General features: G+C 40.0%; 2 protein-coding genes across 6 annotated transcripts in view; one reads left to right on the top strand and one right to left on the bottom strand.

The window, feature by feature from the left end:
- The window catches only part of focad (focadhesin), a 71,720-nt gene extending 49,321 nt beyond the window's left edge, over nt 1–22,399 (bottom strand). The window contains exons 1-5 of the mRNA XM_050067634.1: nt 22,355–22,399; nt 16,451–16,522; nt 15,699–15,773; nt 14,758–14,912; nt 9,825–9,923 (exon numbers count right to left, since the gene is read on the bottom strand). Of these exons, the coding sequence (XP_049923591.1) occupies nt 9,825–9,923; nt 14,758–14,912; nt 15,699–15,773; nt 16,451–16,507 (386 nt within the window). The 5' untranslated portion in view covers nt 16,508–16,522; nt 22,355–22,399. The remainder of the gene's footprint in view (nt 1–9,824; nt 9,924–14,757; nt 14,913–15,698; nt 15,774–16,450; nt 16,523–22,354) is intronic.
- mllt3 (MLLT3 super elongation complex subunit) overlaps nt 16,047–26,837 on the top strand; it is a 92,071-nt gene continuing 81,280 nt past the window's right edge. For 3 of the 5 annotated variants that reach the window (XM_050067639.1, XM_050067638.1, XM_050067637.1), the window contains exon 1: nt 26,480–26,603. In XM_050067639.1, the coding sequence (XP_049923596.1) occupies nt 26,592–26,603 (12 nt within the window). In that variant the 5' untranslated portion in view covers nt 26,480–26,591. Of the gene's footprint in view, nt 16,169–18,560; nt 18,630–26,479; nt 26,604–26,837 lie in introns of those variants that run through there. The other 2 variants (XM_050067641.1, XM_050067640.1) reach the window with 2 other exon arrangements.

Raw genomic sequence — 26,837 nt, 5'->3', positions numbered from 1 at the left:
AAGAAAAGCCAGAGAATCACCAAAGTCAGCACTGTAGGCATAGAGGTCCCAGAGGTGTGAACTTCAGTAACTTCTCCCACAGGCTGCTCGTCCTATGGTTGATAACTGAATGTAAGTGATTTTTGTACCTAAAGTAAAATCTTTTTAAGTGCCTCTACGGAATGAAATTATCTATGGAATCAAATTAAAGAGCAGCTGTGAAATAAAAGCAAGTGAGTCAAAATCTAGCATGATCTCCCAGTAAGGATGCACAGTGTTCACCTAGTGACACTGGAATTTTGTTATTTATTATTCATCAAAGTTATATTATCATAGTGTGGCAACAATGTTGCAATATTCCAAGTATTGCGATAAAATATATTGCATTATATTGGGATTTTCTACCTGTTTCCAACTGCAAATAATGTCCCCAAAGGAAAACTGTCAACACCCGTTTTATCTAATAAAAGTTTTCAGTCTGTTCATCTCAGTCTGTTCATCTCACTTCAGAGTTTTATTTATTTTTTGGCAGCAAAATGGACTGCGAACCAATTGGTTATATAATTCAAGTAGGCTGTCTAAAGTTTAATTAACATTTGTAATATTAATAATTTATATAATTAAAAAAATGTATATTTGGCACTGTGTGATGATACAATATTGCCACACAAAAATATCGCAATACTATGCTGTATCAATTTTTCCCCCCACTCCTATTAAACATGCCTGGATCGGCCCTATATAATCCTTCGCATTAAGATTAGAGGTCTTCACGGGTGCAAAATTAGGTATGCCCGAGAGGAGAGAGGTTCTGGTCTTGGGCCTATTTTATGGCCCCAACAAACCTGGTAATTAAGATTTCTACTAAATGTGCCATTCTACTGCTAAAAATGTTTTATCATTTTGGATTCAAAATACTGTAATGTTTCAGATGTCTATTTTTATATATTATTTATTTATATTTTATTCTATTGTCACTTATTTTGTTGTTGGGAGTTAAACCTGCCCGCCGGCAACCAGTTTACGAAAATTCTAAGCGGCTTAGGTTGCAGATACAAATACAAATGTTGAAACTTTCATCAATATAGACACACTACATATCGTTAGTTCGATTAGATTTACCACGATTCAAAAGCTGAATTCATTTTACTGAAACCATGAGCACCAAATATAATTCATTCAGATTTACTGGCTGTGTGGTAAACATGAGAGATGGGAAAAAAGTGGTGACTCCTTTGAAGCCATAAAGTCTGAGTATGCGTCTGTTCCTCGATTATTTCTATTCCTTAAGTCCATAAGGGTCCGCCGATCAAAAGAATCAAAACAGTTTTTCACAAGATTAACCTAAATTGTGAATATTGTTGGGCTCACTATTGAACTTTCCACTGCCTTCAACTCACTGGCGATACTGCTCACCTCACTTTAGCTCTTGTAATCTGATCTGGAGTCAGCCTTAATCGTCATGCAAGTTACATACTAACTAACTTACTCTCTGATCCACTTGGGTCTCACCAAGCAAAAACCCCAGAGGATGAAAAATGCAGCCAATGTTGAAGTGCCAAAAACTGTAGTTCCTAAAATGGCCACTTGAGGCTGGCTCCAAGAACTAAGTTAAAACGTTTACATTTTATTAAGGCTTGAAGTAACGCATAATTAAAGACCCTTACACCCAGTCAGTGCAGTGTGCTACGCACCGTTGGCCCCTTATGGGCTTTTTCTTTTTAGCCGTTTCAACATGTTGGTACTTCAGCTCAGCACACAAGAAGAGAAGTGAGGAAAGCAAACAAACAGCTTAAGTCAAGAGGAAGTGAGACCAAAACAAATTTGTAACATGAGGCAAGATTATTTTTCTTTAGCCATTGAGCTCTGTTGCAAAAATGTTTCATGATGGTTTGTGTTATCGTTCACTGGTGCACAGTAAAAACGCTGTGATCTTTCACCACTAGATTGTGCTGTTGATGTGCTAACTGGCTAAGTAGCATCAAGACGGTCTTCCGGTTTCCCTTTTTGAATGACAAGTACAGACTGTCTGCTGCTGTGGAGAGTTAATTCCTCTCGCACAGGCGCAGAACGTACGTGCTGGTTGGACATCAGCTGTAGTCTTTGCAGTGAGTTCATGTGATACATTTTGGCCGAGACACAGCGACTTCAGCCAATGCAGCTAGGGGCATTCAACACAGCTAGTTCTCTGAAGTTGGTTTGGTGAGTCTAAAGAACTTGGCTGCTTGAGTGACAGGCTGTCTGCAAAGCTTTACTGCAGGCTATGAGTCACATCCACCCCTCGCTCCTCAACAGCTCCACCCTCTCGTCCAAATATGGTCACTTCTGGGTTCAAAAAACCAAGATGGTGACAGCTGAAAAGCCAAACTTGAGGCCTCAAATAGGGAGTCCACAAACCAGCAGGGGATGGTAGCATGTCCATTCTTTTAGACAATCTACGGTTATCACACATAATAATCAATAGACACAAGAACCGCAATAATAGAAAAGGTTCTGACTTGCACCTGATTGACCATAATAAAACATGGACCATAACCTGTACAGGTCTAGGGTCAGTTCTTGGGTCCTAGGGTCCACGTAGACCCATGAGGACGTCTAATTGGGGCATCTCTAATATTCACATCATTTCTTCAGGATGTTTCTGAATATCTGCAGTGAAATTGTGATTATTGTTATTTCAATACCAATAGTTCTTCAAGTTTTGCCATCCTCTACCTGTCATGTCCTGACAGTGTAAACAACAGACAGCCTCCTTTTCTCCTGGATTTGCAAATCCATTAAGTCCAGACAAAACACTGAGGTCAAATCCAAGGTGAAGTGTCTGTGTATTGTTAAGACTACAGCCACAGACTGACCAGAGGTCAACACAACAGTGTGTGTGGGGGGTGAACACCACCATCAGGTCCACTTAACCAATGCCTTCCATCAATCATCACATATCTAAGTGTAGGAAGGAAGTTCAATGTCTGAGCGTGTAACAGCCTGCAGCATGGACTACTCAGCAGCTGAATCCCCTCCTCCTCCTCCTTCTACTTCCCACTCTTCACACAGTGTAATCTGTCTGACCATCTCTGTCCCCCCTCCTCAGGTTCCCTGTGGCTGTCCAAACCCTCAACTTCAATACAGCCCCCATCCATCAGCCTCTCACACTGCTCGCTACTTTTCAGCTGCCACACAAAGGCAGAAGCAGGAAGTCAAGGCAGAGACCTTCCTCCTTTGAGTTCAACTCCAAGTTCCCAGAGTGCTGGCAGACAAATGGGCCAGGTAAGATCTGTCTGCTGTAACAGTCTACTTCCTGGGTATCTTTGCAAGTTACACAAAACTCTGAGGTGAAGTTTGGGTTTGGGACACGGACTGATTTACTATCTGAGCACACCACAGGAGCCAAACATCACTAAAACCTGACCTACCACAAATCTCTGGCAGCGGTCTTTAATCTTGAGGCAATCTTTAACAGGTTATGTATGACAACTTCCTTACAAATTACACTCATCAGACAAAAGTCCAAACAAGCACAGAACATTAGAAACTTAAGCCCTCTATATAGTAGTGCACAAAATAAGTCCTAAAATGTGAAACATGAGTTAGCATTTTTGCACTTCCAGTTCCCTTGTCTCAAAGTCAGTAGGTGTTTTTGAATGGGTATTTGGTAAGATGCCTATAAAGTTTTGTTTTTCACAGAGCTTATTTTCTGCAATAATCCAAAATCCAATGGAAATTCCCCTTGGCTTTTATTCAGGGGAACCAGGGCATTGTTAACATCCAGGTCGGCCTCCCTGCAAAAAAACTTCATCCCCGCAGCACTCTATTGCATGTAATATTAAGCAAAACTAAGGCCAAGAAGCTTTGGTTCCTGAAGGAAAATATCTTCATTTATTTTTTTAAACAGGAAAACCATGTTGACATTTCATTAAGTATAATTTCATTTAATAATTGGCCACAATTGTTTCACTGCGATGCCAACATTACATGGCCAAGCCTTACATGTAACTCAGTTGAACTGTTTGACTTTTTTCACCAACAGCCCAAGAATTTAAGAAGTGTGAAAGACTAAAAGTCTCCTGAGCTCATGCCTGGAAACCTTTAAGATTAAGCTAATGCGAACAGTGGAGGATTAAAAACTCATGCTCATGATGAGACAACAGCATCATAGTGTTCTTTGCAATTGACTTTGTGCAACTGGGACATATAAATTGTTATTGTCAACATCGACAACCTGTGCTGATGTCATCATAGTGCTAAATCCAACTTGTATTGCATTAGTAATTAAGCACTATGACAACATGATAAACATAATATTGTGTTTATATGTTTATATACGGACAAATGGAGCCACTAGAGCTGTGCACATCATATTTGTGAACTAGAAAGTTTTTTTTAGTAACAAGTGGAGACATGGCAGAGTTAGTCTCTCAAGAAAACTAATACTGCACCAATATGGCAACATTTGGATTTGATGCCATCAAAAATGGTGTCCTAACTGGCCCAGAGTAAGGCGGTGCGCCACTTGGAGCTGAACTTTTATTAGACGCCTTATTCCTATTTATTCCTGTCACTCACTTTGACAGCTTGGCAATGGAGGAAGAACGGCTGATTCACGGATTTGCCTTCAGGAATTAACTTTAAGATGCATCCTTATTTCACAACAAAAACCAAAAATACTGTGGCAGCTGACTTGAGACTGAGTTACTTGCTGTTGCTATATTGTATGTCATTGCCAGTAAATATCACAATATAAAACTGTTTTACTGTTTTCTGTTTAAAATAGGTAGATAGCAAGTACTACACTTCTTTTAAGTGGTTACATTCATAGTATGATCTCAAGCACAAAGCTAATAGGTACGTGGTTTGTTTACATGATGTACAGAAGTGCATGTTTAATGGATTCAGTGTGGCCAGAGAGCTCTGATGTTATGCGATGCAACTCAATGCAACGCGATGCTACATAATAGTCAGATGTTCATTTACTGTTGGGACATGGTGTCATTATGTTACACTTGGTAGCAGCTGCCAAGTCAAGTTGGAAACATGGTCAAATTCTGTATACCGGTCTGATACAGTGTTTGGCCTAATATCAAACCAGATTGAAAATTTTCAGACCACACCAACCCTGCATTAAACTACCTATAAACTTATTTCCATTAGCTTTTTTTGCATCTACTTTGTATGTGTGATGTCTCAAGCCCACATGATAACAGTAAGTAAAGAATTATCAATTCAAAACAGTGTCACTAGCTATGTTTCCATCCAAAAGTGATTCGAATCATTGGGAAATGCGCATTAAAAGAAATACGAATCCTGTTTGTTTCCATTAAATGTACGGACTTTGGTGAAAACTACAAACTTGCGCGAGTTTTCTGCAGAACCGGAAACAAAACAAGTCTCGCATTCTTCTTCTTCTACGTTTTGTAAATGCATTACCGCCTTCCCGACCTAGAGTGTGGATATCACCATGGAGAGAGGTGCGCTACGTCAGACTTAATTCGAACGTAACTGTTTCCATCCCCCGTTTTGCGAATCAACATTTTTTAAAATCAAACAAAACCCAGCTAAAGCGAGCGTATTTTAGTTTGTGCGAATCAGGGGAGTTTAATTCGAATTTTGGCGTTTCCATCATTTTAGTTTGTGCGAATCAGGGGAGTTTAATTCGAATTTTGGCGTTTCCATCATAATTTTACGATGTGATACTTCTAGATGTGCATCTAAACAGGCTGATGGAAACATGGCTACAGTTACATAGTTTGCCGACCAGAGAGCACTGACTGCTGATTAAATATTGATATTGTTACTGACCTCAAAAATCCAACGTCAGTCAAGTAATTGTGATGTCTCTATCTAGTATTCTCTGATGGCAAGTTTCTGTTTGTGGCCTTTTCTCTTTCTGTTGTTACTCATGCTAACTACCCAGATTTATTGTAAACAAACAGGTGCTAAGACATTTAGAGGAGGATCTCAAAATGGCTATAGGTTAAATACCTATATTTATATTTATACCTATAATATCAGTCCGCAATGTAATTGTAACACAGACACATAATTACAATACGAATGTGCTGATTATTATTTCCCTGTACCTGAGCAGGCAGGCCAGATACATTGAGTATGTGGGAAAGCCTGCAGGGGACAGTCAGGACCAACCACAGCACTACAGCCAGACTAAGATCACATGAGAAAAGAGGTGGTGTGGCGGACAGAGCCCTGAACCTTCCCTGATCCTGCTGGGGGCTGAAGTGGCTCAGAGTCTCAGTGGCAGATTGCACAGGGCAGCGGCGAGCAGACGGTCAACAATGGGCACCAGTGTGCATCCTCCATTAATCCTGCAGCATTTACAGTTACCCAGCAGTGCCAGGCCCGACGACCAATGGAGGGCCAGACTGCCAGGCCAACGGCGCCACCCTGCTGCCCTCAACACATTCATCTTCCCACCAGGGAGGTACAGGCTGCCAGACAGACGCAGACAGTAGAGACAGCGATGAAGACAGAATGAGAAAGAAAAGGACAATGGGAAGGAGGAGAAGACTGTCGGAGAGAAAGAAAGAAGGGATAGAGATGTGGAGAAAGAGGGGTTAAGAGGGAGCAGGGACAAAAAAGGAGGAGGTGTGGAGGTAGAGAGAGAAACACGGCAAGCAGGAGGGAGGAAAGGAAACATGAAGGAAAAGAAAAAAAGACAAAGCAGCACAGTCTTTTTATCACCCGCTGTAACTGATTAAGGAGGCCCCGGGTTCTTGGCAGAGGTGCAGATGTAAGGGGGGAGGAAGAGGAGGAGGGGGAGGAGGCAAGGCTCCAGCAGGAGCACAGCGCTACTCTATATCTGGCTGCTGATATTCAACCAGTTAGACTGACCTGTACCACAGAGAACTAGCCCTACTCTGGATGGTAACTGTCTCGTAACAAAAGCTGCCAATTAAGTCTGACCTTCATTTCCATTGGTTAAAATACCGGTCAAACTAACTGGTGAGATTTCCTCAAATGGAGAAATTGCTAAAAAGAAGTTTGACGGGTCAAAAAATGCAAGCAGTCAGACAATTAGACAGGTTGTAAACAACAGTTTAACGACATTAACAAAACCAAACTGAGAGTGAGTGTATCCAAAATGTGGATACTAATCCCTCGTAGTCCAGTTCCACAGCAGACATTTTGAAGGTGTTGCTAATAACATTAACGAAGGCTCAGTTTTATTCAAGTGTTCCATTACGCCCTGACAGTGAGCCAGCATGCACTATACCAGGACCCTGAAACTGAAGCAGCTAAATGGAACTCAGCCATCTATCATTTCCTACTGTTACAAGTCAAAATGTCACCAGCTAGCCTGGTTCTGTCCAAAGTTCAAACATACAGCTACCAACACCTCTAAATAAGCAAGATGTATTTGTTTGATCTGTACGTAAACAGATGAAACCTGTGTGCTGAAAACTACTAAGGCACATTCATAGCTTTGGTTGATTTCAGCTGGAGTGGAAGCCATTTATGGACCTCTGGTAGACAGTAAGTAAAAGGTCAGTCTAGTTCAAGCAGCAACCTCCGGGGCCAAAAAATGAAGCCAACACGTACGTGCCAAAAACTGCAGTTCCTCAAATGGCCTCTTGAGGCTAGCTCCAAAAGTGAGTTAATCCCCATAGAACCCCACGTTAAAATGCTTAACTTTACAGCAGAAATAAACAGTTTGGTCTCTAAAGCTAATTTCCCCCTTCATGACAGCTGTACAGGGAATTAATTATTGTGTAACTCACCCATTTACTTTTTTATCAAGGCTTAAAGTTACACATAATCTAAGGGTGTGCCACTTTGAGTGACAGGCTGTCTGCAGATAATGACCTCAGCTTCTCAGTCAGATCCACCCCCTCGCTCCTCCACAGCTCCAGCCTCTCATCCAAATATGGTCACTACTGTCTCCAAAAAAACATCAAAATGACGACGGATGTGATGCTGAACTCGAGTCCACAAACCAGTGGGTGACGTCACAGTCTCTACATCCATTATTTTTACAGTTTATTACCATTTTTTTATACAGACATGCCGGATTAGCCTAACTTTGTTTGACTCGGCACGTAAGACCAGCATAGTAGGGATTTGCGTCTCTATTACAACAGATCTACCTGCTTGAGGGTGTGTCTTAAACTGATGACAACTTGTCTTGAGTGATGACGTTTAAAAGCTGAAGGCTGATCCACTACAGCCCCCCCATTATTTTGCTGCGAGTGTTTCTCCATCACACAGTACGGCAGGTAAAAGACCTTTACCTGTTGGAGGTGAGCTGTTTGCAGAGGTGCGGTAAGAGCCTTCTGCCTGCAGCTCTTCATCCAACATCTCACAGTGGCTGTTCCTTCTTTTACTCTTCCTCCCTGCGGTGTTGGTAGACTTGTTTTTATTAATGAAAAGCCGTTAACAAAGTTCTGCTTACTTGGTAATAAACACATTTCATTTCCTCTAGATTCTTCACAATAAACTCCCCCTGGTTACTTTGTTATGTAAAAGCTTTAATTGTGAAGCAGCAAAAAAAATAGTTCAGTTGCATTTTCAATTAATGATACTCAGAATCATTTTTCTCTTAATTTGACCAAAGAACACAGATATGACTAGAGACTACCTTGCGATGGGATCACTCTGCGGCTCATCACTTAAAAACGAATGTGGACCAGGGGCGTAAAGTCAGGACAGCCCCATCCCTACTTCCTATCCCCCTACTTCTGGCCTTCTTGCTCGGACCACACCCATTTTCAATCTCAGCCTTTAAAACCTGCCTTTTACACCTGTAAAGTTTTGTAACAGCATATTTCATGGCTGTGATGCTATCATTGTGGCAAAATCTGTCCACAGACAGACACATAAACACCTGGCAAAATACTTAAAATGTCTTCTGTGGTAGTTCCCCCCATACAACCGGTGTCACCTGGACCACATCACACCACGATGTTATACACACAGGCTCACAAGATGAAAACAATACCAGCCGTCAGCACGTCACGGCTGGTAGACATAGGAAGCAGTATTGTGCTGCAAGACTTGCTGTCAGTCTCTAGAATTCAATTTCATCCTGAGTCCCAACTACAGGTGTGAAAGCACCAGGGGGACCAGATGTTGTGCTTTATGTGGGACTGCGCAGCAATTTCATCCCTTGTCCCATGTTCCACTTATTGAGATGATGTCCCACATTTTGCTTGGCTCTAGTTTTCAAAAGTCAAACCACCGCAGGACAGATGCTTTTCTAAAATCTGGCTTTTATCCAGTGGCTGTGAAGAAGCAGGGAAGGCTGTCATCATGGGGCTGTTTGACGTCAATCAAACTGCACATTTGCGGGTCAAATGCAGGTGAACCTGTCACTGTATTTGCTACGCTTCACCCAACGGGGAAAACTGCAAGTCAACGCAAAGTCACATGCAAGGCAGATTAAGGTGAAATATAATGGAGAGTACCACAAAGAAAAATAAATGCAGCTGCAACAAAGGCTGAAAAACTACTTAAAACCAAGTGAAGTCAGTTGAACATGACAGTTTCAGGTAATTTTTTTGTCTCTCAGCATTGGTAACATGTCCCACACTGTCCCACACTAACATACTCTTTGTCCCACATGTGGTTTATTGGGATCGGGTCACCGTAGAACTTCCCCTTGGTCCTACAAATCCTATGCTCTACTTTAAACTGGACCGATGTAAGGTGTGCCCAGCAGGAGGTGGAGTCCACCTATCAGGAGCATCCTCCCACCCATCTCCTGTCTCAAGCTGGAGAAAATAACCCTGATAAAGTCATCACAACTACAGGTCTAATATAATCAATTGTACAGCACAGCAGGCACAAACAATGATACACTCATTTTTTAAGTTACTGTGTGTGTGACAAAGACTGACCTGATGGAGTAGGGACAGGTGAAGTGTGTCTCTCTGTCTCTCTGGTCTGCCTGCATCTGTAGCAGCCGTCCAATGACCTTTATCAGCCCCTGGACGTTCCTGTTCACAGTTCAAGTCAGAAACAGGACACCAAGAGAAAGTCAAGAAATACTCGAAACACATGAAAGAGGAAACTTTTACTGTTGATGATTTTTTTTTTAAATACGCTTTCTTTCTGAGATTGAGATGAAAAGATCAGGGTCATCTGATTTGTGTGTTTAGTCCAGAGCTGCAGTCATGAAGTCGTTGACCTAACTTGGCATAAGGAAGAAGACAGAGGTAAACTGCTAGCCTGGCTCAATCTAATGTGGACACATCTCACTCTCAGAAGGAAAGCCCAAAATATTAAACTGTTCCTTTAAGCTTTTTATCAGCATGAGGAGAATGACTTGCTGTCACTGACAGCCAGGAGAGCCTTTCAAAACTATGGAAAAGATAACCTAATCAGCCCTTGATTAAAAATTCAGTTGTCCATCTTATCAGCGCAACTTATGGTACTGAGGAAGGTCTAATGAGGAAGACCATGGGATGTGCATAAAATCTCCCGGAGCTTCAGTAGTATGCTTACCTTGAGTTGATTTTTTTTTCTGTCAAACTATTGTTTTTGAGTTCTATAATTAATTTTGATGCTAAATCTTTGTATTTCATTGTGAAATTATGATGTCACAGTTAAGTTGACCTTTATCCTTTTAAATATAAAATGCCATCACTTCATCATCTAATCCTATTAAACATTTGTGTGGATTTTGGTCATAATTAACATATGAAGACTTCAGTTATAGCAAAACATGTTTCTGAGAGGTCATAATAACTGTAACCTTTGACCTTTGACTATCAAATTCTAATCAGTTCATTTTTAAGTTCAAATGGACTTTTGTGTCAAATTTAAGGTGTTCTTCAGATATCGCATTCACAGGAATGAGGGGACTGGACCATGTATGTTGGAATTACTAACCACTTCCTGTTTCATGGCGCAAACATGAAAATCTGATGCATCACCACAGTCACATGGTCCGACGAAATCTCAAGCTTTGAAAAACTTGTTGTCAAAGGTCTATAGATGGTACAGACAAAATCTGAAGTCAATCAGATCAAATTTGTAGGAGGAGTGTGTTAAAGTAAGACCCCGGGAAATGGCCAAAAAATTCTGTTGAGTTTAGGGTATGGCTCCAAAAGACTTTTTTGTATGTCTTGGGGGGTTACACGTGTCTACCAAGTTTCATACATGTAGGTGAAACCAGTTTCGGGGGGTGCTTTGTAGAAAATTTGTAGGGGGCGCTACTGAGCCATTTTATCCCACACATGTATCACACTCATAAAATATCAAATTTTATACCGGTTCTGATATGTGTGGAAAGAATCATGAGTTTTTGAGCAAGTTGAGCTCCTGAAATAAGCAATTTATTTCAGGTAAAAAGAAGAATTCTTTGCATTTCAATAGGGTCCTCACCCTAGGCTTGAGGCTTGGGCCCTAATTTTTTATAGATTAATCAATTCACTAACTTTTAAGATTTTTAAGGATCTGCGGGACCCTGGCTAAAAGAGGTTAAAAGCTCTGAGGAGGCGAGCGAGCCTGCAGAGATTGGGATGATTCTTGGAGGATTCAACCATAAGTGACTCCTTTCACTTTACACAGTCATTAGATCTGTTGTTTATATAAAAATATTGATAGATCAGATATGCATTCTTTATTCTGGCATGGGAAAAGGCAAATATTTTTGTCCCACCAACCACTGACAAAAAGGTCATTTAAAATGCTGACTCAACATTTTCCATATTAGATGAGTCGTATTATAGAAAAGGTCACTTTGCAGTTAGACTGGATCCTCCTGCTCTGATGGTTGGGACATGAGAAGAATTAATGGATCCAAGTCAGCAGAGGGGGCAAGGACAATGTGCCAGTGTCCTGTTACTAAAAGCTGAATTATGCTTCTGCATAGAGGTGCTGTGTTACCTAAAGAACATGCTTCATGTACAGAACAAAGACACCATGTGCTGTGTGCTGGTTTGCCCCTGTACATTTTGTCTTTTATTGTCTTTTGTTGGCCTTCGTCCTATAATCGAAAAAAATCCAACTGACTCATATTTAGTCAACTTCCTCCTTCTTATTGTAATCGTGTTTTAGTCTGTTTTACTTCAAAATTCCATTTCAGTGAACTCTTGTTTAGTCAAATATATTGTACGCAAATTTAAGTTTTTGTTTCTGGTTGGTCCCATAAACTTCTCATCTTTATCATGGACAAAAAAATCGGATGAATATATTTTGTCTCATTTTTCAAAAGTGACATTTTTATTTGTTTCTGTCAAGCTTGTTGTTTAAAGGCTTAACCTGCCAAAAAGATGCACCTCAACTGTTAAATATTTCACAGATCAAAGGATAATGCTGACTTATTACAAATTAGCTGCTTCTTAATTTATTGAGAAAAAAAGACAAGGAAAACATGGAAAGATCACTTATCTTTAGTGATGCTCCAGTATTCAGCATTTAACCTTGTGAGTACAACCCTATTATAATTTATAGGAATGGCTGTATCTCTAAAAATAAGACCCAAGTCTTAATAAAATAGAATTATCCTCAAAGGGATGGTTCAGATTTTTTGAAGTGGGGTGGTATGAGGTACTTATCCATAGTCTGTATATTACCCACAGTTAATGTCTGTCAGTAAACCCTCAGTTTGGAGAAGTGACTAAGAGTGACAAGAGTGCGTCAACAGACTCTCAAACAGACACTCCAAATGTGGAATGAAACACTTAAACATTTTAACTTGAGGAAGGCAGCAGATATTTCATATTGGTTTGCACATGTCCCAGAATTCATACCTAATAAGCATGACAAAAGATTTAAAGATTGGCTCTCCAGTGGGCTCACAGCATTCTGCACTCTCATAAAGCAAGGTAGCACAAGGAGCTCTCAGGAGCTTGAGGACAAATTTAGTTTGAAAAACCGAGACTATTTCAGATACTTAAAGATTAGTGATTATATTGGACAAAAAATAAAGAAAACTTAACCACAGAAAATGAGCTACGCCAAACATTTATTAGAGTTTATGAGAAAGAACCTTATTAAAAGGTAATTTCAAACTGCACCTGGGCCTTCAACAACTAAATAAGGAAAACACATCTAGAGTTAAAACAAGAGGGACACTGAGGGTAATCTGATGCACGAGGGAAATGGGAAGCGATAATTAGACAACAATGGAAAACAGCAAGCTCTCCATCCTGGGGAGAAGTGAGTTGGAAAAATGTCATGCTTTACTTCTGTACTCCTGCCCAGAAAAAATCTTTCTCAAATCAGACTGTTGACGACCATGTGGGAACAAAGAAACAAATCACTTTCATATCTTTTGGGGGTGTCCCTTGGTGACTCCTTTTTGGACTAAAATTTATAGCATCCTTGAAATGCTTTTTTAACCAAAGTCACATTTAATTTTGAACTGATGTACCTGAATAGATTGGAGGAACCTGAATGGAGAAAAAAGGGTAAATATCCGCTAAGAATATTATTGATGGCATGGCCTTTTTGGGGTATTTTTACTGCCTTTACTTTTGAGCTCATATCACAGTCATTCTAAAGGCTACATACACATGCTATTTCTTGGTTTTTTTTTTCAGGATAATCTGGGCTAACCAGATTTGCCATCATGCCATGTCCTTCTATGTGCCTGTATTTTATATTCTTTTTTATATCAATGAAAAAACAAATCTGTGTGACTAAATTCTTACATTTTTACATGTATCTCACCATAGCAAGTTGGAAGTTGACATATTCTGCCATATGTGAAGAGGGGAGACTCTCTGGAATCTGGCAATATAGGAACCATGATGGTGGGACATTCTGTCACTTCACAGTTGTCCAAAACATGTGGTTTGTGCCAGGCGGGCATGATTGCCAGTATTTTTTCATTATAGCAAGAAATTCCATTGACTCATTCACAAGTCAAAAATGTGTTTACATCTAAGATAATAGAAAAATAGTCAACCAAGTGCAATGATGTCCTCCAAGATAATATTTGNAAGTGTGGAAAACATGCAAAAAAGTATGAAATCAGGAAGGGGGCAAACACTTTTTCACACCACTGTATATGTAGCTAAACTCAACAAGGTAAACAACAAGGCGATTCCCATTTACACAGTGGTCAAGAGTGCTGGACTGGAAGTGTCGCACAAAAAAACGGAAGCTGGCTGCATTCTGTTTCTCCGTGTTTCCGTGAAAAATAAGCCCCCCTTTAGCCAACTGATGTAATATTGATTCATTTGCATCCTCCCATGACCCTCTACCACTTTTACGTGCTAAAATCACACTGTAACATAAACAAACTAACTGATGGAGGCAGCGGTAGACCAGCAGCTCCCGTGTTCAACAATGTTAAATCACTATTTTTCTCAATGGATTCTGGCTTTGAAGAGAGCAATATAACAGCTTCAGTTCCCTGTTAGAAATTGCTGTCTGACATTAAGGTAAAGCAATGAAAATACTCTCAATAAAGAATACACTTAAACTGATATTGATTGTTTTAGGTGGCTCAAATATGTTAATTGCTGTGCTGACCATCCACAGCAGTACATTGCTTTGCTTCTTCAGTGGTACCCCAGCCTGTTCTCCAAACTGGGGGCGTGCTGCTGCTATCTACAGTATGTAACACCCTGACTATGGATAAGTACCTCATACAACCTTTAAGTTGGCCCAAAATTTACTTTTGCAGGAATGTACAAGAATTACACAAACTGACAACACAGGTAAAAGCAAAACTAATGTAATGTTGGATTAGATGAAGTTCTACGTTAACATTTGTAGTTTTCCTTGAGAACGCATAAGGCTCTACTAATGAACTCATCGCATTGTGTTTGCTTGTAGGCATGATGCTCCCACCTGGTGTGAGTGTGTGTTGTGTACCTGGCAGAGGGCAGGAGGTTGAGGACACTGTTGAGGACATACTGCAGGTCTGCGTGGCCTTGATCCACCAGCAGCACCACGGCATCGCAGCAGACTGAACGCACCAGTGCACAGTCACTGCAACACTGCTCCCACAGAGCCTCTAATGCTGAACCCTGACACACAACAACACACACAACTCAAGATGCTGATCCAGATTTATCTGAAAGGTATCGTTAAAAAGGACTTTACGGTCCAAAAGTATACCAGTACCGGTATAACAGTATCCACAAAAAGTGCTTGTTTTTGCCACTGACAGGCTCAGATTATTATTCTGACAGCATTATGGGAAGGACCCCTACAGAGACAGACCTTTTTGTTAAAGAGTAAGATCCTTTTGGGGCAGTTTCTGGTTGTATAAAAAGGATCTTACTCTTTAACAAAAAGGTCTATCTCAATAGGGATCCCTTCCATAATGATGTCAGACACTGATGTCAGTGGCAAAAACAAGCACTTTCAGTGGGTGTAAAGTGACAGAGCAAACAAGCCCAGAGTGGTTACATTGCAGCCTGTTTCTCCTGCTGCAACGTTCCAGTTACAAAAATTGTTGTTTTCATGAGTCACTTAGACACAAAGCCATGGGAAAATAGGGTCTGGGTTGGAAAATACCAAACTTACCCTTCAAGTTCCTAAAAAACAGTTTGTGAAAATGCTGCAAGTAGGCATCAACTCCAACCAGGGAAACGCTCAAACGTTTGACACATCCCACCTCTCAATCAATTAAAGCCACCTTTCTTTCAATGACTGATATCCAGCTGGTTTACATTTTCAATTGAACCCTTACTGTGTTAGGTCATGCAAAAACAACATGTTAAACAGGAAATATTTTATATTTAGGAGTAAAGAAGCAATTTCATGAGGCCTTTAAGCCACAGAAAACAAATATTGGATATGTAACTTACCTGGGTGGAGGACTGTGTGATTTGTCCATTTGGCCCTTTCTCCTTCAGCACAGCAGCAACAAGATTTCTCACCGCCTGGAAAACCAAAAGCAGGCCAACACATTGAATACAAGTAAGGTACTGTTTTTTAGAGAGATCTTTCTATTGGTTTTTCCAAAATCTGTCGTTTTAGTAATGTCTCTCCAAAAATCATAACACGGTTCCTTCTGTGTGGTGATATAGTAGGTGGGTGTAGTTTGGTCAAAAGAAAATAGCTCCTACATGGATTATCTTGAGTAGCCAGGTTATGACCTCTGAAAAGAGACACTGGTGCTGAGTTTTTCAAATGTTCTTTTTTTTCTTAGAGCCCCACAAGCTGAGTGCCATCTAGATCCATTATATTGGAGAGAAGGGAGACACCTCTACGGCTGATATCTACAACACTCGGCAACTCGCGTCAAAACAATCTAGCTCGATAAACAGCACTACAGGTAAGAGGAAAAATATGTATGTTTGATTTGGGGATGAACTGTCCTTCTTCTAATGCTTTGAAGGCATCACTGAAGATTTTTGTTTTAACCAAAAATGAGATTCAACTCAAAGATACTTGAATTTTTTTAAAAAAAATCTAGATTTCCAAGACAGATTACTTATTTGTTAACAAATGTTAATCTCAGAACCAACTTGAGAATTGAAGCAGGTATTAGAGTTTAACCCTACCAGTGGAAGGAGACACTTGTCACTTCCACATAAACGTCCAGTCTGTAGCTTACCTGTGCTTGTATGACAGGGCTGGGGAAATCAAAACGAATCTTCAGACTCTCTGTCATATCTGCTGGTCATGCCTGAGAGCAGAAGGAAACTCTATGACGATAAGTTAACAAAAATTATTAACAAGTAAACATTATAAAAATGCATGTTCTTGCACTTCCAAGAGTGCCAAAAGGGCTCGGTGCTTCCCTTTTATTGACCTGGAGAATATCACATATCAGAGGTGGTAAGGTCCACCTTTGAAACAAAAGCGAAGTGATGCAGCCACCTGTTGCTTCATAGCATTAATGGAGCAGACATTCCAGGGAGAAGCACTGCTTGGAGGTATTCAGGGAGCGATCCTTTGAAAGCTGATCCCTGCCATGTATTATCAAATTATTGGCCTGCAGCCATGACATAATTTTGCATTAAATTATTAACAAGTCATCGGTATACCACCCCACTCACTAACTCACTGGTTGCTAAGCAGACGAGTGGCCCTTCTCAGGTTGTCTCATTAGGGCCTGACAATATGCCATACAGGTGCTGCTGACCACCAGCTGTCTGAGGCCTTCAGACCACAGCTGCTCACTAGCACAGAGCAGGTCACGCTTCATACAGGAAGATTTGATATATGTTATGGGGTTTGAATGTAGCTGGGGATAGAAATGTATACAGCTTGTGTTTCTGAATGAAATATGTCTGCTGCTGAGTACCAAAAGTAAAACATTTGCACTATATATGCTGTATGGTCAGATCTCACTTCATCAGATATTTCCGAATTTTTGTTCTGCTGTGTTTCCCAAACATTTATATATCTGTGGCAGCCTGCCACGATTAAAACATCTTCTGCCACACTTTGATTTTCTATTTCTGGAGTTGGACAATTCATTAGGAGCGCTGTTGGAATATATATATAGGCTACCATTTGGTTACTAATTACTCCACATGCTCGCTCGCTGCGCAAAGCATACTCTAGGCACAGACGGAGCAGCAGAACACCAGGGGTCTAATTTATAAAACAATGTGTAGGATCCATACTAAAAATGTACAAACACAAAATAGCCAAAAATGGCTATCAAGTCTGTTTTTATAGATCACAACTTTTGCATGGGAAGTGACATACACCAGTCGGTTCCGCCTGCGCTGCGTTCATGGACCCGTAAAAGACAGGGGGAACAGACTGATACTGCTATTTTATTTATTCTTGATGTACAGCCCTTTGTTTCAGCTGTGGTTGTTTTTAAGGTGCTTAAGAAATAAAGCTGGACTGGATTTGATTGGATACACGGGGACACACAGGCAAGAAAAACAATAATGGACAGTTAGCAACCCCTGACTTAATCGGACCAAATGGATTGGATCCTGATCTTGAAATGAGTCATAACCCCCCGTCACACTTGTCACAACTTCCTCTCATCGTGGGGGTTGTGACACTCAAAAAACGTATCCACTGATTAACAGATGACTCTTTTGCAATGTAAGTCTATGGAAAAAAAGTCTTTTTGGGCCACAGGGAATCACAAGACAGACCCAGCAGTTGTAGCCTAATTCCACTGTTTGGCTACTACGAAAGCTCGGGGCACTTCCTTGAGGCCTGGTTATAGCCCTACAATCCACATAACTGTACAAGGGCATAGGTTTCTTTTAACACTGGGGTTTTATGCATCAATTTATGCCTTTATTACATCAATTTATGGTAAAATATCTTTAATTCTATCGAAATTAAAGTCCTGCACCACTTTTGGCAGTAGCAAAAATACATTTGATAATTTGAGTTAAAGCAAAGAAACAAAATATACTGATCAGTGACAGGCCAGTATCTGAAAAAAGTAATAAACAGGGTAAAAAAATGAAGTTTTCAGGTAAGAAAACAGCATAGAAACAGGGTTTTTTCCTTAAGTGATTATGTTTTAGTCCATTTTCCCCTAACTTTTTTCTCTTAATCAATATCTGTAAACTGATATATTGGTTTAACATTTCAACATTCAACACAGGGAATACGAGCCTCATGTAGCCTAGCCCCTACAACCCCCTCCCCAAACACAGACACCCAACCCGACCCCCCCCGCCCCCCCCCCCCCCTCTCCTGCTGTTATCTAAGTGATAAGCCAGCCTGCTCTGCTGTACTGTCCACCACCCTGCTCCTGCACGCTCCACACCGGCTCCCACTGACATTCAGCTTCAGGGCCACGTAAACAGGTAGGTCAGCAGCTCCTGCTTCTATACAAATATACTCCAAACTGACTTTATCAAGTGCTTATTTACTGATGTTTGTACACAGCATAGCTGCTAATCATGAAATATGTACATGTCACTACTTGTATTGCGATCATACTTAAGCTTCATAGTCTTTACAATGAGTCTGAAGAGTGTGACAAGGCTGTGGGTGGTAGACGTTTACTTTAGTCAAACTAAAAACAAAGAGTCAGTCATCACTTGTCATGGTTTAGGAGACAGCTATAATTTAGAAGTTGCTGACTGCTTCTCTAATTTTAAAAACTGTCAACAATCAGCTAAACCTCAAAAAAGTTTTTTACAGCAAACTGTTCCAGTGGTTTCTACAGCATATGTACCTTACAGCAAAACAATATAGGCTGGCCTGTACTGCTAGGTCTGCATTAGCAATACAAGGGAGGACAATGCATGAACAGCGTTGAGCCAACAGTGCTTTAGAAATGACACCACTGAGGCTTTACTGTGTGACACTCGCTGCTGCAAACTGCATGGGCCCAACAGGCACGTGGGATTTTTGATGTCCTTTCAGGTGGCACAACACACACCCTTTCACTGCCAGGATGGAGGGCCTGGTTCCATACAGTACAGTAAAAAGACAGTTGACTGTATTCTTTCACATGTCATAAAACATTAAGTTTAGTTTAGTGTTGGGAAGTGCGTTATTGGATTTTTTTGGAGATATCCGATCTAAAGCAACTCATTTGATCGATGACCAATAACTAATACCGATATTGATTTATCCACTTTTTCCCCACCTACTGTTAGTGCTCATCAAGTCTCTTCTTAGTGGAATTAACATCATATTATGTATACTCTTATCGTGATGGCCCACCAGCAGATGGAGGCATGAAATAGAATGCTTTTCAATGTATGTAATATTCAGTCCATGGTCAAAATAAGAAAAAGCATGTTGGCCGATTCTGATTGTTCATTGTAAAGCTAATATCAGCTGATAACGATGATATGCCAATATTATCGTGCATCCCTAGTTTGGTGCTAATTTTAATTTTCTCTTCATTCGATACATAGGGTTGGCCAGTAATGTTGTATTATTGTTAAGCCATTGAACAGTAAGTCAATCGATCAAAATAAATCCGACAAACAGCAGTTAAAATAATCTATTAATAATGGTGGTAGTCATTAATTGAGTAAAAATGCAAAAAACATTAGCAATTTAAGGATGCTACTGTGAGCTTTGTGATGGGCATTTTTCACTATTTCTGATATTTTGTAATTTGTGTGAAATAACAACTTGCCAACACTGGCCAACTTGCTGAAAGTAATATACATAAATATACAGCAACCAATATCCTTATGCCTAAATCTTTGTCAATTATTAAAAGAGAACTAGACACATACATGTCCAGCATAAAAGATGAAGGGATGAAAGGCTGCAGTCCCTTCAACGCAGAAAGTTCAAAATAAAAGCACAGAAAACCAGAGACCATCTTGCAATGAGATCACTCAAGCCGCAATACAGCGATCTGCAGCTGAAAGCGAATGTTGGCTAGGGGTGGGGTGGTGCCTTTGCTCTGGCCACACCCAACTTTGAACCCGCCGTTATTATGATCTCAACTACACACCTGCAAAGTTTCATGAGCCAGGGGCATAAAGTGGGGGGGCAATGGCCCCTTAACTACTTCCCACCACCCTACTTCTTGCACTCTTTTCTGGACCACACCCATCTATAAACTTGTCTTTCATTATGATCTCACCTACACACCTGCAAAGTTTCGTGATCCAGGTGTGTAATGTGAGGAGCCATGGGCCACTTAACTATTTCCTATCACCCTACTTCTGGCCCCCTTGCTTGGACCACACCCATCTTTTAAGTCATCCTTCATTTTGATCTCAACTACAAGTTTTGTGACTGCAGCTTGTATAGTTGCGAAATTACTGTGTTGTCAAAACCTGGCAGTTACTATTTGTAAACAATATCGTAAGTAAAGTCAAAGTGAGAGCTAATCCCGGAATTCACTCTTGTTCACTATATTTGCGTTTTTATTTTTTCAGTGTTGCGATTTTTGTAGCTTCCACTTGGACGTGTGCTGCTTACAGTCTGGCATCTGGTCGCTACCTTTTTATAAAATCACGAGCTTACCCGAGTGCTGTGCCCGGGAACATCTCGGACATAGCAAAAAATCCTGCATAGTATATCTGTTGTGTAAACAATTTTACAGGTCACAGTCACTAATAAGGACACTGTTAGTGGAAATTTAAGTTGCTTTTGAATTTATAAAAAAAAAAAAAAAAAAAATTTTTTAAATCCTATAAAGACCAAAAACCTGACAAATTACAGCCACCACTTTGTGAGGTTGTTGACCAGTAGTAGTAACAGTAGTAGTGCTGTAGAGGAATGTTTTTTCAAGCAGGTGGCCCGATACCATCAACTGTAAAGATGGACAACAATCCCCAGACATTAAGCCAAAATATCTCAATCAACATAATAACCCATATCAGCAGATGGGGCATGAGTCAAACGCAAAATTCAAAGCACCTGTCAAATAAAACTTTCCCAAAGGAAGTTTCATCCCAAGATGTATGATTAAGCGGTCAATTTTCTTATAATTTTGTATAATATGATTTTCCACTACAGAAGAGACTTGAAGATTACTAAAACTGGGTGGGAAAAAACTGTGGATGTATCAATATCGGTATCAGTTATTGGCCAAATGAGTTATTACACATCAGTGAATTGGATAGCATCCCTAGTTTGCAATGTGATGCTTTTTGAAACAATCAAACAAACACATTTCTCTGGCACACTGATTAGTCTTGTTAAAAGGTTTTAAATTGCTATGAGCAGTGGCCTCCAACATGTCGACCCGAGGATGAACACTACTAACCCAACAGAAAACCTGAGGTAATATTTTGACCATATCAGGTGACCACAGAAGTCCTGTTAGCAAAGAGTACTGTGGTCTTCACAATATGAGACGTACAGCTGTTTAACTTCAGCAAACTGAGGTAAATGATTACTGCTGTTTTGAAAAACCTCAACATCACTCCATTCACTATCATGACTACTGTATGCTACCTTGCTTACACACTACATGAAACAATATTCAGTGTTATAGATAGTTTACGAATGCATCCAGCCGGTTTTACGTCAACTAAATGATGCTGCTGTCGTCCACGGTGTTGTATTTCTGTGGGTGTTTTTCTTCTGTTTGTTTTTTCAACCAAACCGTTTGGTCGCTTAAACTTGTGCCGAATTAAAGGTCGTTTTCTGCTCTGTCAGAAAATGCTGTCAGTTACGTTTTGCGCACGACAATATTTTACTAACAAGTAAGTGAAAATTAAGATGGCATATTTTTCAGTGGGCTTTGGTGTCGCGCGTTCTCTCAAGCTAGTCGTGGTCCTGATGCTGGCTAACGTTACGTGTCATACATACATGACCAGTCGCCTAAGAACTCAAGAACAAACCGTTGTTAGACACTGGACGCTACTTAGTAATTATAATTAAGTTAAATACAACCCACAACCTAGCATAATAAGTTATAGCTAGCTTAACCGGCTAATAACAGCTAATAACAATAGAGTTATCAACACAAAAGCTAAAGCTATTCAACTGGCCGTGCATGTGTGATAATAACGGACTGTGTTCCCTCCTGCAGTAGGATAAGTTACATATGAGTCTCTCTGTTAAAAGTAAATAAAAGTTAGACTTGTCTCTGCCCAAACTTTACCTCATTCATCCAGCCTCCTGCAAACCCACATGTAACTACGGCGTGTCTCGAGGGCCAAAATTGATAGAAACACTACGCAGCATAAACCTTTCTCTAACATTTACTACAAGTCATGGTGCAGTAACAACCTTAGTGAGTCAGGCAAAAGTTACAATTAAATAAGGAAGCTTTCAATAGTTACATATGTGTATTATTATTATTATTATTATTTTATTTATTTATTTATTTTTTTACAGTCTATATGTATTAGCTGAATACTGGTTAAGTTGGACACTTTATGATAATTTACCTTCTGCCTCATTCTAAATGATCATGCTCTACTATACCATACAGAAGGATGTTATTTTTCCACAGCTATTGACAAACTGGGAGACCTATGTTTTCAGAGTGGGACACTTAAAAGATATTCTATTCTTATTTAAGTGCAGACATAATGAATCAAATATGCAATAGTAATCTAAACAACTATATACATTACTTTTTTAAAGGAGGGGTGCAGGTACAGTACATTCATCCCCCCTCCCCACTATCCTCACCACCCCTCTCTCCCTCCCTCACCCATCTACAATATGTTGTAATGTTGTATTTATTTAGTATCAATTTTAAAACAAGGAACCTTCTTGAAGTTTTATTATAATGAATTCACCCAGGCTAAGTTAGGTTAATCTGCACATCAAAACAGCCAGTGCAAGTGAATGCCTCCCATTTTCCATGAGGCCATTCTCCTTGCCACATGGCATGGACCCTCGCAATAATCCATGTGATCCAATCCTTGGTCCTCTTGGCATCATTTTCACCACCATATCTGGCTTTGCAAATATTGTTTTTTTTAAGGCAATGTGTGAAAATTATCCATCACTGGTTAGGTGTTAAGTCCCTCTTGAAATATGTAGTTATCTAGCTAAATGTATGAGAGACACATAAAAGGGAACTCAGATCATCCATTAGAATAACTTAAACGCCTGTTACAGTTTGCCAGTAAGACACTGTCCCAGATTGAAAATATGCTATGGGCGAACTGGGACAGTGTCAAATCACGTTAAAGACAAAAGATCAATATGAATGTTTTTTGAGATTTTTGTAAAATTATGATTCACCATTACATCCCATAGCAAAATATATAACAATTATAAACTGTCCATGCTTTTTAAACATTCCTATAACCTTAACATTGTTCACCTCAGAACGCCATGTCACTTTACTTTCAGTCATGGTTCACTGTGAGGTTGTTGAACGTGCCGTGTCATGCCACCAGAAGTGATGTCATACCCACAGAACCTTTTATCTTTAATCACATGCTTGCTTATAATGAGCTCAGTGATGGAAGTATATACATGTACAGATAATAATGGTTAAGCTAATCTGTCCCACTTAACCCATTTTCCCACTTCACCAGTACTCATCCTACACCAGAGCTTTGAGTCAGTGTTATCAGCTGGGTCAATAATTGCCTCCTATAATGAATTCTGCGCTTGCATTCAAAGAGGGATATGGGGAAATCATTCTTACATTGACCTTTATCTAATAAGGTTAGTCCCACTAAGAATGAGGTCGCACTTTCAAGGGGACCTGAATAAGCTACACTTTAAAAATACAGTAATACAGAATAAGAACAATAATATATATTCAATTTAACCAAAGTAGCAAGACATGTTAATTGTGCTTTTGCTATTTGTCAACTGAGTTTTTATTTGGATTTTTCTATTGACAGTAATTATGCATTTTCAAGCATAAAAATACAATTTAACATTGGATTTAATTACTTTATTTTATTTAAACAAATGAAAAGTTGTCCATTTCCATGCACAAATGGGAAATAAAGCTTCAATTTAATTAAATTTTCAGATTAGATATATTATAAGGATTTTTTCTTAAAACATTGTGATATTTATTTGATAATCAATGCTGCTGTATACCCAAGACTTAAGACTCTTAAGGCTGAAGACTTAGACCTCTAAAGTGTATCAGTTCATTTACTATACCGAGCCTATATATGCAGACAACAAACAGACAAACCAATGACCAATCGTAAAACTTACTTTTTTTTTTTACAGAATAATGTCAATATAAGCCTATTATCCACCACTGCCACACTGTATTGCATAAAAATTTAAGTCATTGCATCAAAATGATCCAAAGTCAGATGTGGAACCATTTTAATCACATTAACCATACATGAATGTTGGTGTTTGGCTGCTTTATATGGATATGAACATCTCTGTACTGTTAAATACTATACTGTTAAAACATGCATCATTCGCCGGTTTTCCCCTGGGACTTGAAGGCAACATAATTACAGGACGGTTGCGGCCACCTGATTGGAGACCCGTGTGTCTGCTCTTCTCTCATTGGCTCTTTACGTCTCATGCTCTGTCTGCAGCCCCAGCGGGTACACCAAGCTGCGCTTGCGCCCTACCACTCAACATCGTCAGGTTTGCTGAATTGAGGCAGTGAAGTGACGGAAATGAGAGGATTTTACGTTCAAAATAAAAGAATGAAAACTAACGAGCATGTCATGTCAGTGAAATGTTTGGAGCTACTTTATCTTCATTTCTCAAGAGTTTGTCAGTGAATGGAGTGCATGGCAAATGTAGTTTGCTTTTCTAGTCTTAGCGACCACTCCAGGTGCTTTACAAGTGTTCACAATTCATTACAACATTTACACACACACTCATACACTTGTGGCAGAGGCTACCTTGCAAGGTATCATCTGTTCAGCAGGAGCAAAACCCATTCACACACACAAGCCAGGTTTCAGTGTCTTGTGGCATGAGCCAAATATTGACCTTCTGATCAGTAGATGACCAAGCTACCAGCCGAGCCCCAGCCGCACCACGTAGTGAAATAATTTAAATCCAGAGCCGTTTGCGATAAAGGATGTTAAGAATCCATTTCAGAATTATTGTCTTAGCATGACCATCAAATGTCCATACAAACAGTTTGTGTTGTTACAGGTCAGGGCCATTTGACAGAAACGCTTAGCAGCCCATGAAGGTCTTCATTCAAAGTTAGCATTTTAGCACTCCCGGTTCTCTCGTCTTGAAGTCAGTGGGTTTTTGGTTGGATGCATGAGCAAGCTTAACAGATTTTCACATTTTGTTTTATGAAATGAAATATATCAGTTCATACAATCCTCGTGAATTTTGAAGCTTATGTGTCTTAAAAAGGTGGATGCTAACAAATGGCTAAATGAGACTACAGAACGTCATCACACCAAACATGGCTTTACAGCTTCATTCTGGTAGGGATGTTATGTCGTGTGACCATAGTGTAGTTTGTTTAGCCTAACATTAGCTTTTTACTTCTGGTGATTGCATTTAGCCTAACAAATCATAAAAGCGGTATTCATTTGTGAAGATTATCTTGAACAAGTATGTAAGTATCATGAATGTTTGTTTGCCACAGAGTTTGTATTCTGCAGTAATCCAAAATCCAGTGGAAAATCCCATAGGCTTTTTGACAAGGGAACCAGGGGGACGCTAACTTCCATGTTGGCAAAAAGAAACTATAAAAAGAAACATATTATACTGATCTAGACTTTTTTAAGTTTCTACTTTTTTTGGCATAGGGTAGGGACATTCAACTTTAAATGGTCTTTTTTTGTATTTATTGTAAATATCCTCAGAATCCCAAAATCCGCAAATGGGTTTTAAAGGTATAATTCTTTTAAAAATCTCTTAAAATCTTTTTTCATCGCCAGAGACTGTGAAATATAGTCATTTATGGTGATGGGAGGGTCATGCATTATCCCCCAGTCACTCAGGGAGGCCTGAAAATGGAAAAATACTTGTAGATCCAGGGAGGGTCATGATATTAATAAAATAAATAAGAGAACATCCCAGCCACCCCCTACTTAGATAAATAAAGTACAGTCCCTTAGAGGCTTTATTTTTTTTGTATTTTCAGGAGAGGGTGACTTGGACTCATGGTTGGAGTAAATAAAATGCAAACACCATGTCATCTCAATGCAAATTAGCAGATGCATTGCTTAACAGCATTCTGCAATTTGGGGAAGTGCCTTGAAAAGGGCCGCACTGCGGGGGTTTTATTTTGAAAGTCCACAGCGGAAGCTCCCCATGTTATCGCGGGGTTTTGACAGCCGGCGAGGCTTTGAAAGTGTTGAGTGTGACTTCAGTCCAGGAGAGACCATGTCCGCCGTCATAGGCAAACTGTACTCACCTCTACTCTCATTTAAAACTCATTCTCCATGAAATAACAGTAACGCGGGGCCTCAAGGATGGCCAACTCGGTGAGTAGCCAGTTGGATGATTTGCTTGCCACTCCGCTTTAATGGAATATATTTTTGGACATTTTGCCGCTGTGTCACACCGGAGGAGTCGGTGGTTTTTTACTCCGTAACGAGGATTTTCAAGCCGCACAGCTAGCTAGAGCCGATACGTGCCGCTGTGACTGAATGGACACTGATGTAAAATTCCGTTCACAAACTGGCAGCTTTAATTTTTGTCTGCTTACCGCCAAATGA

Source organism: Epinephelus moara, chromosome 17 (genome assembly GCF_006386435.1).
Source record: "Epinephelus moara isolate mb chromosome 17, YSFRI_EMoa_1.0, whole genome shotgun sequence".
In the NCBI taxonomy this organism is placed as follows: Eukaryota; Metazoa; Chordata; class Actinopteri; order Perciformes; family Serranidae; genus Epinephelus; species Epinephelus moara.
This window is presented reverse-complemented; position numbering and strand designations above follow the sequence as displayed.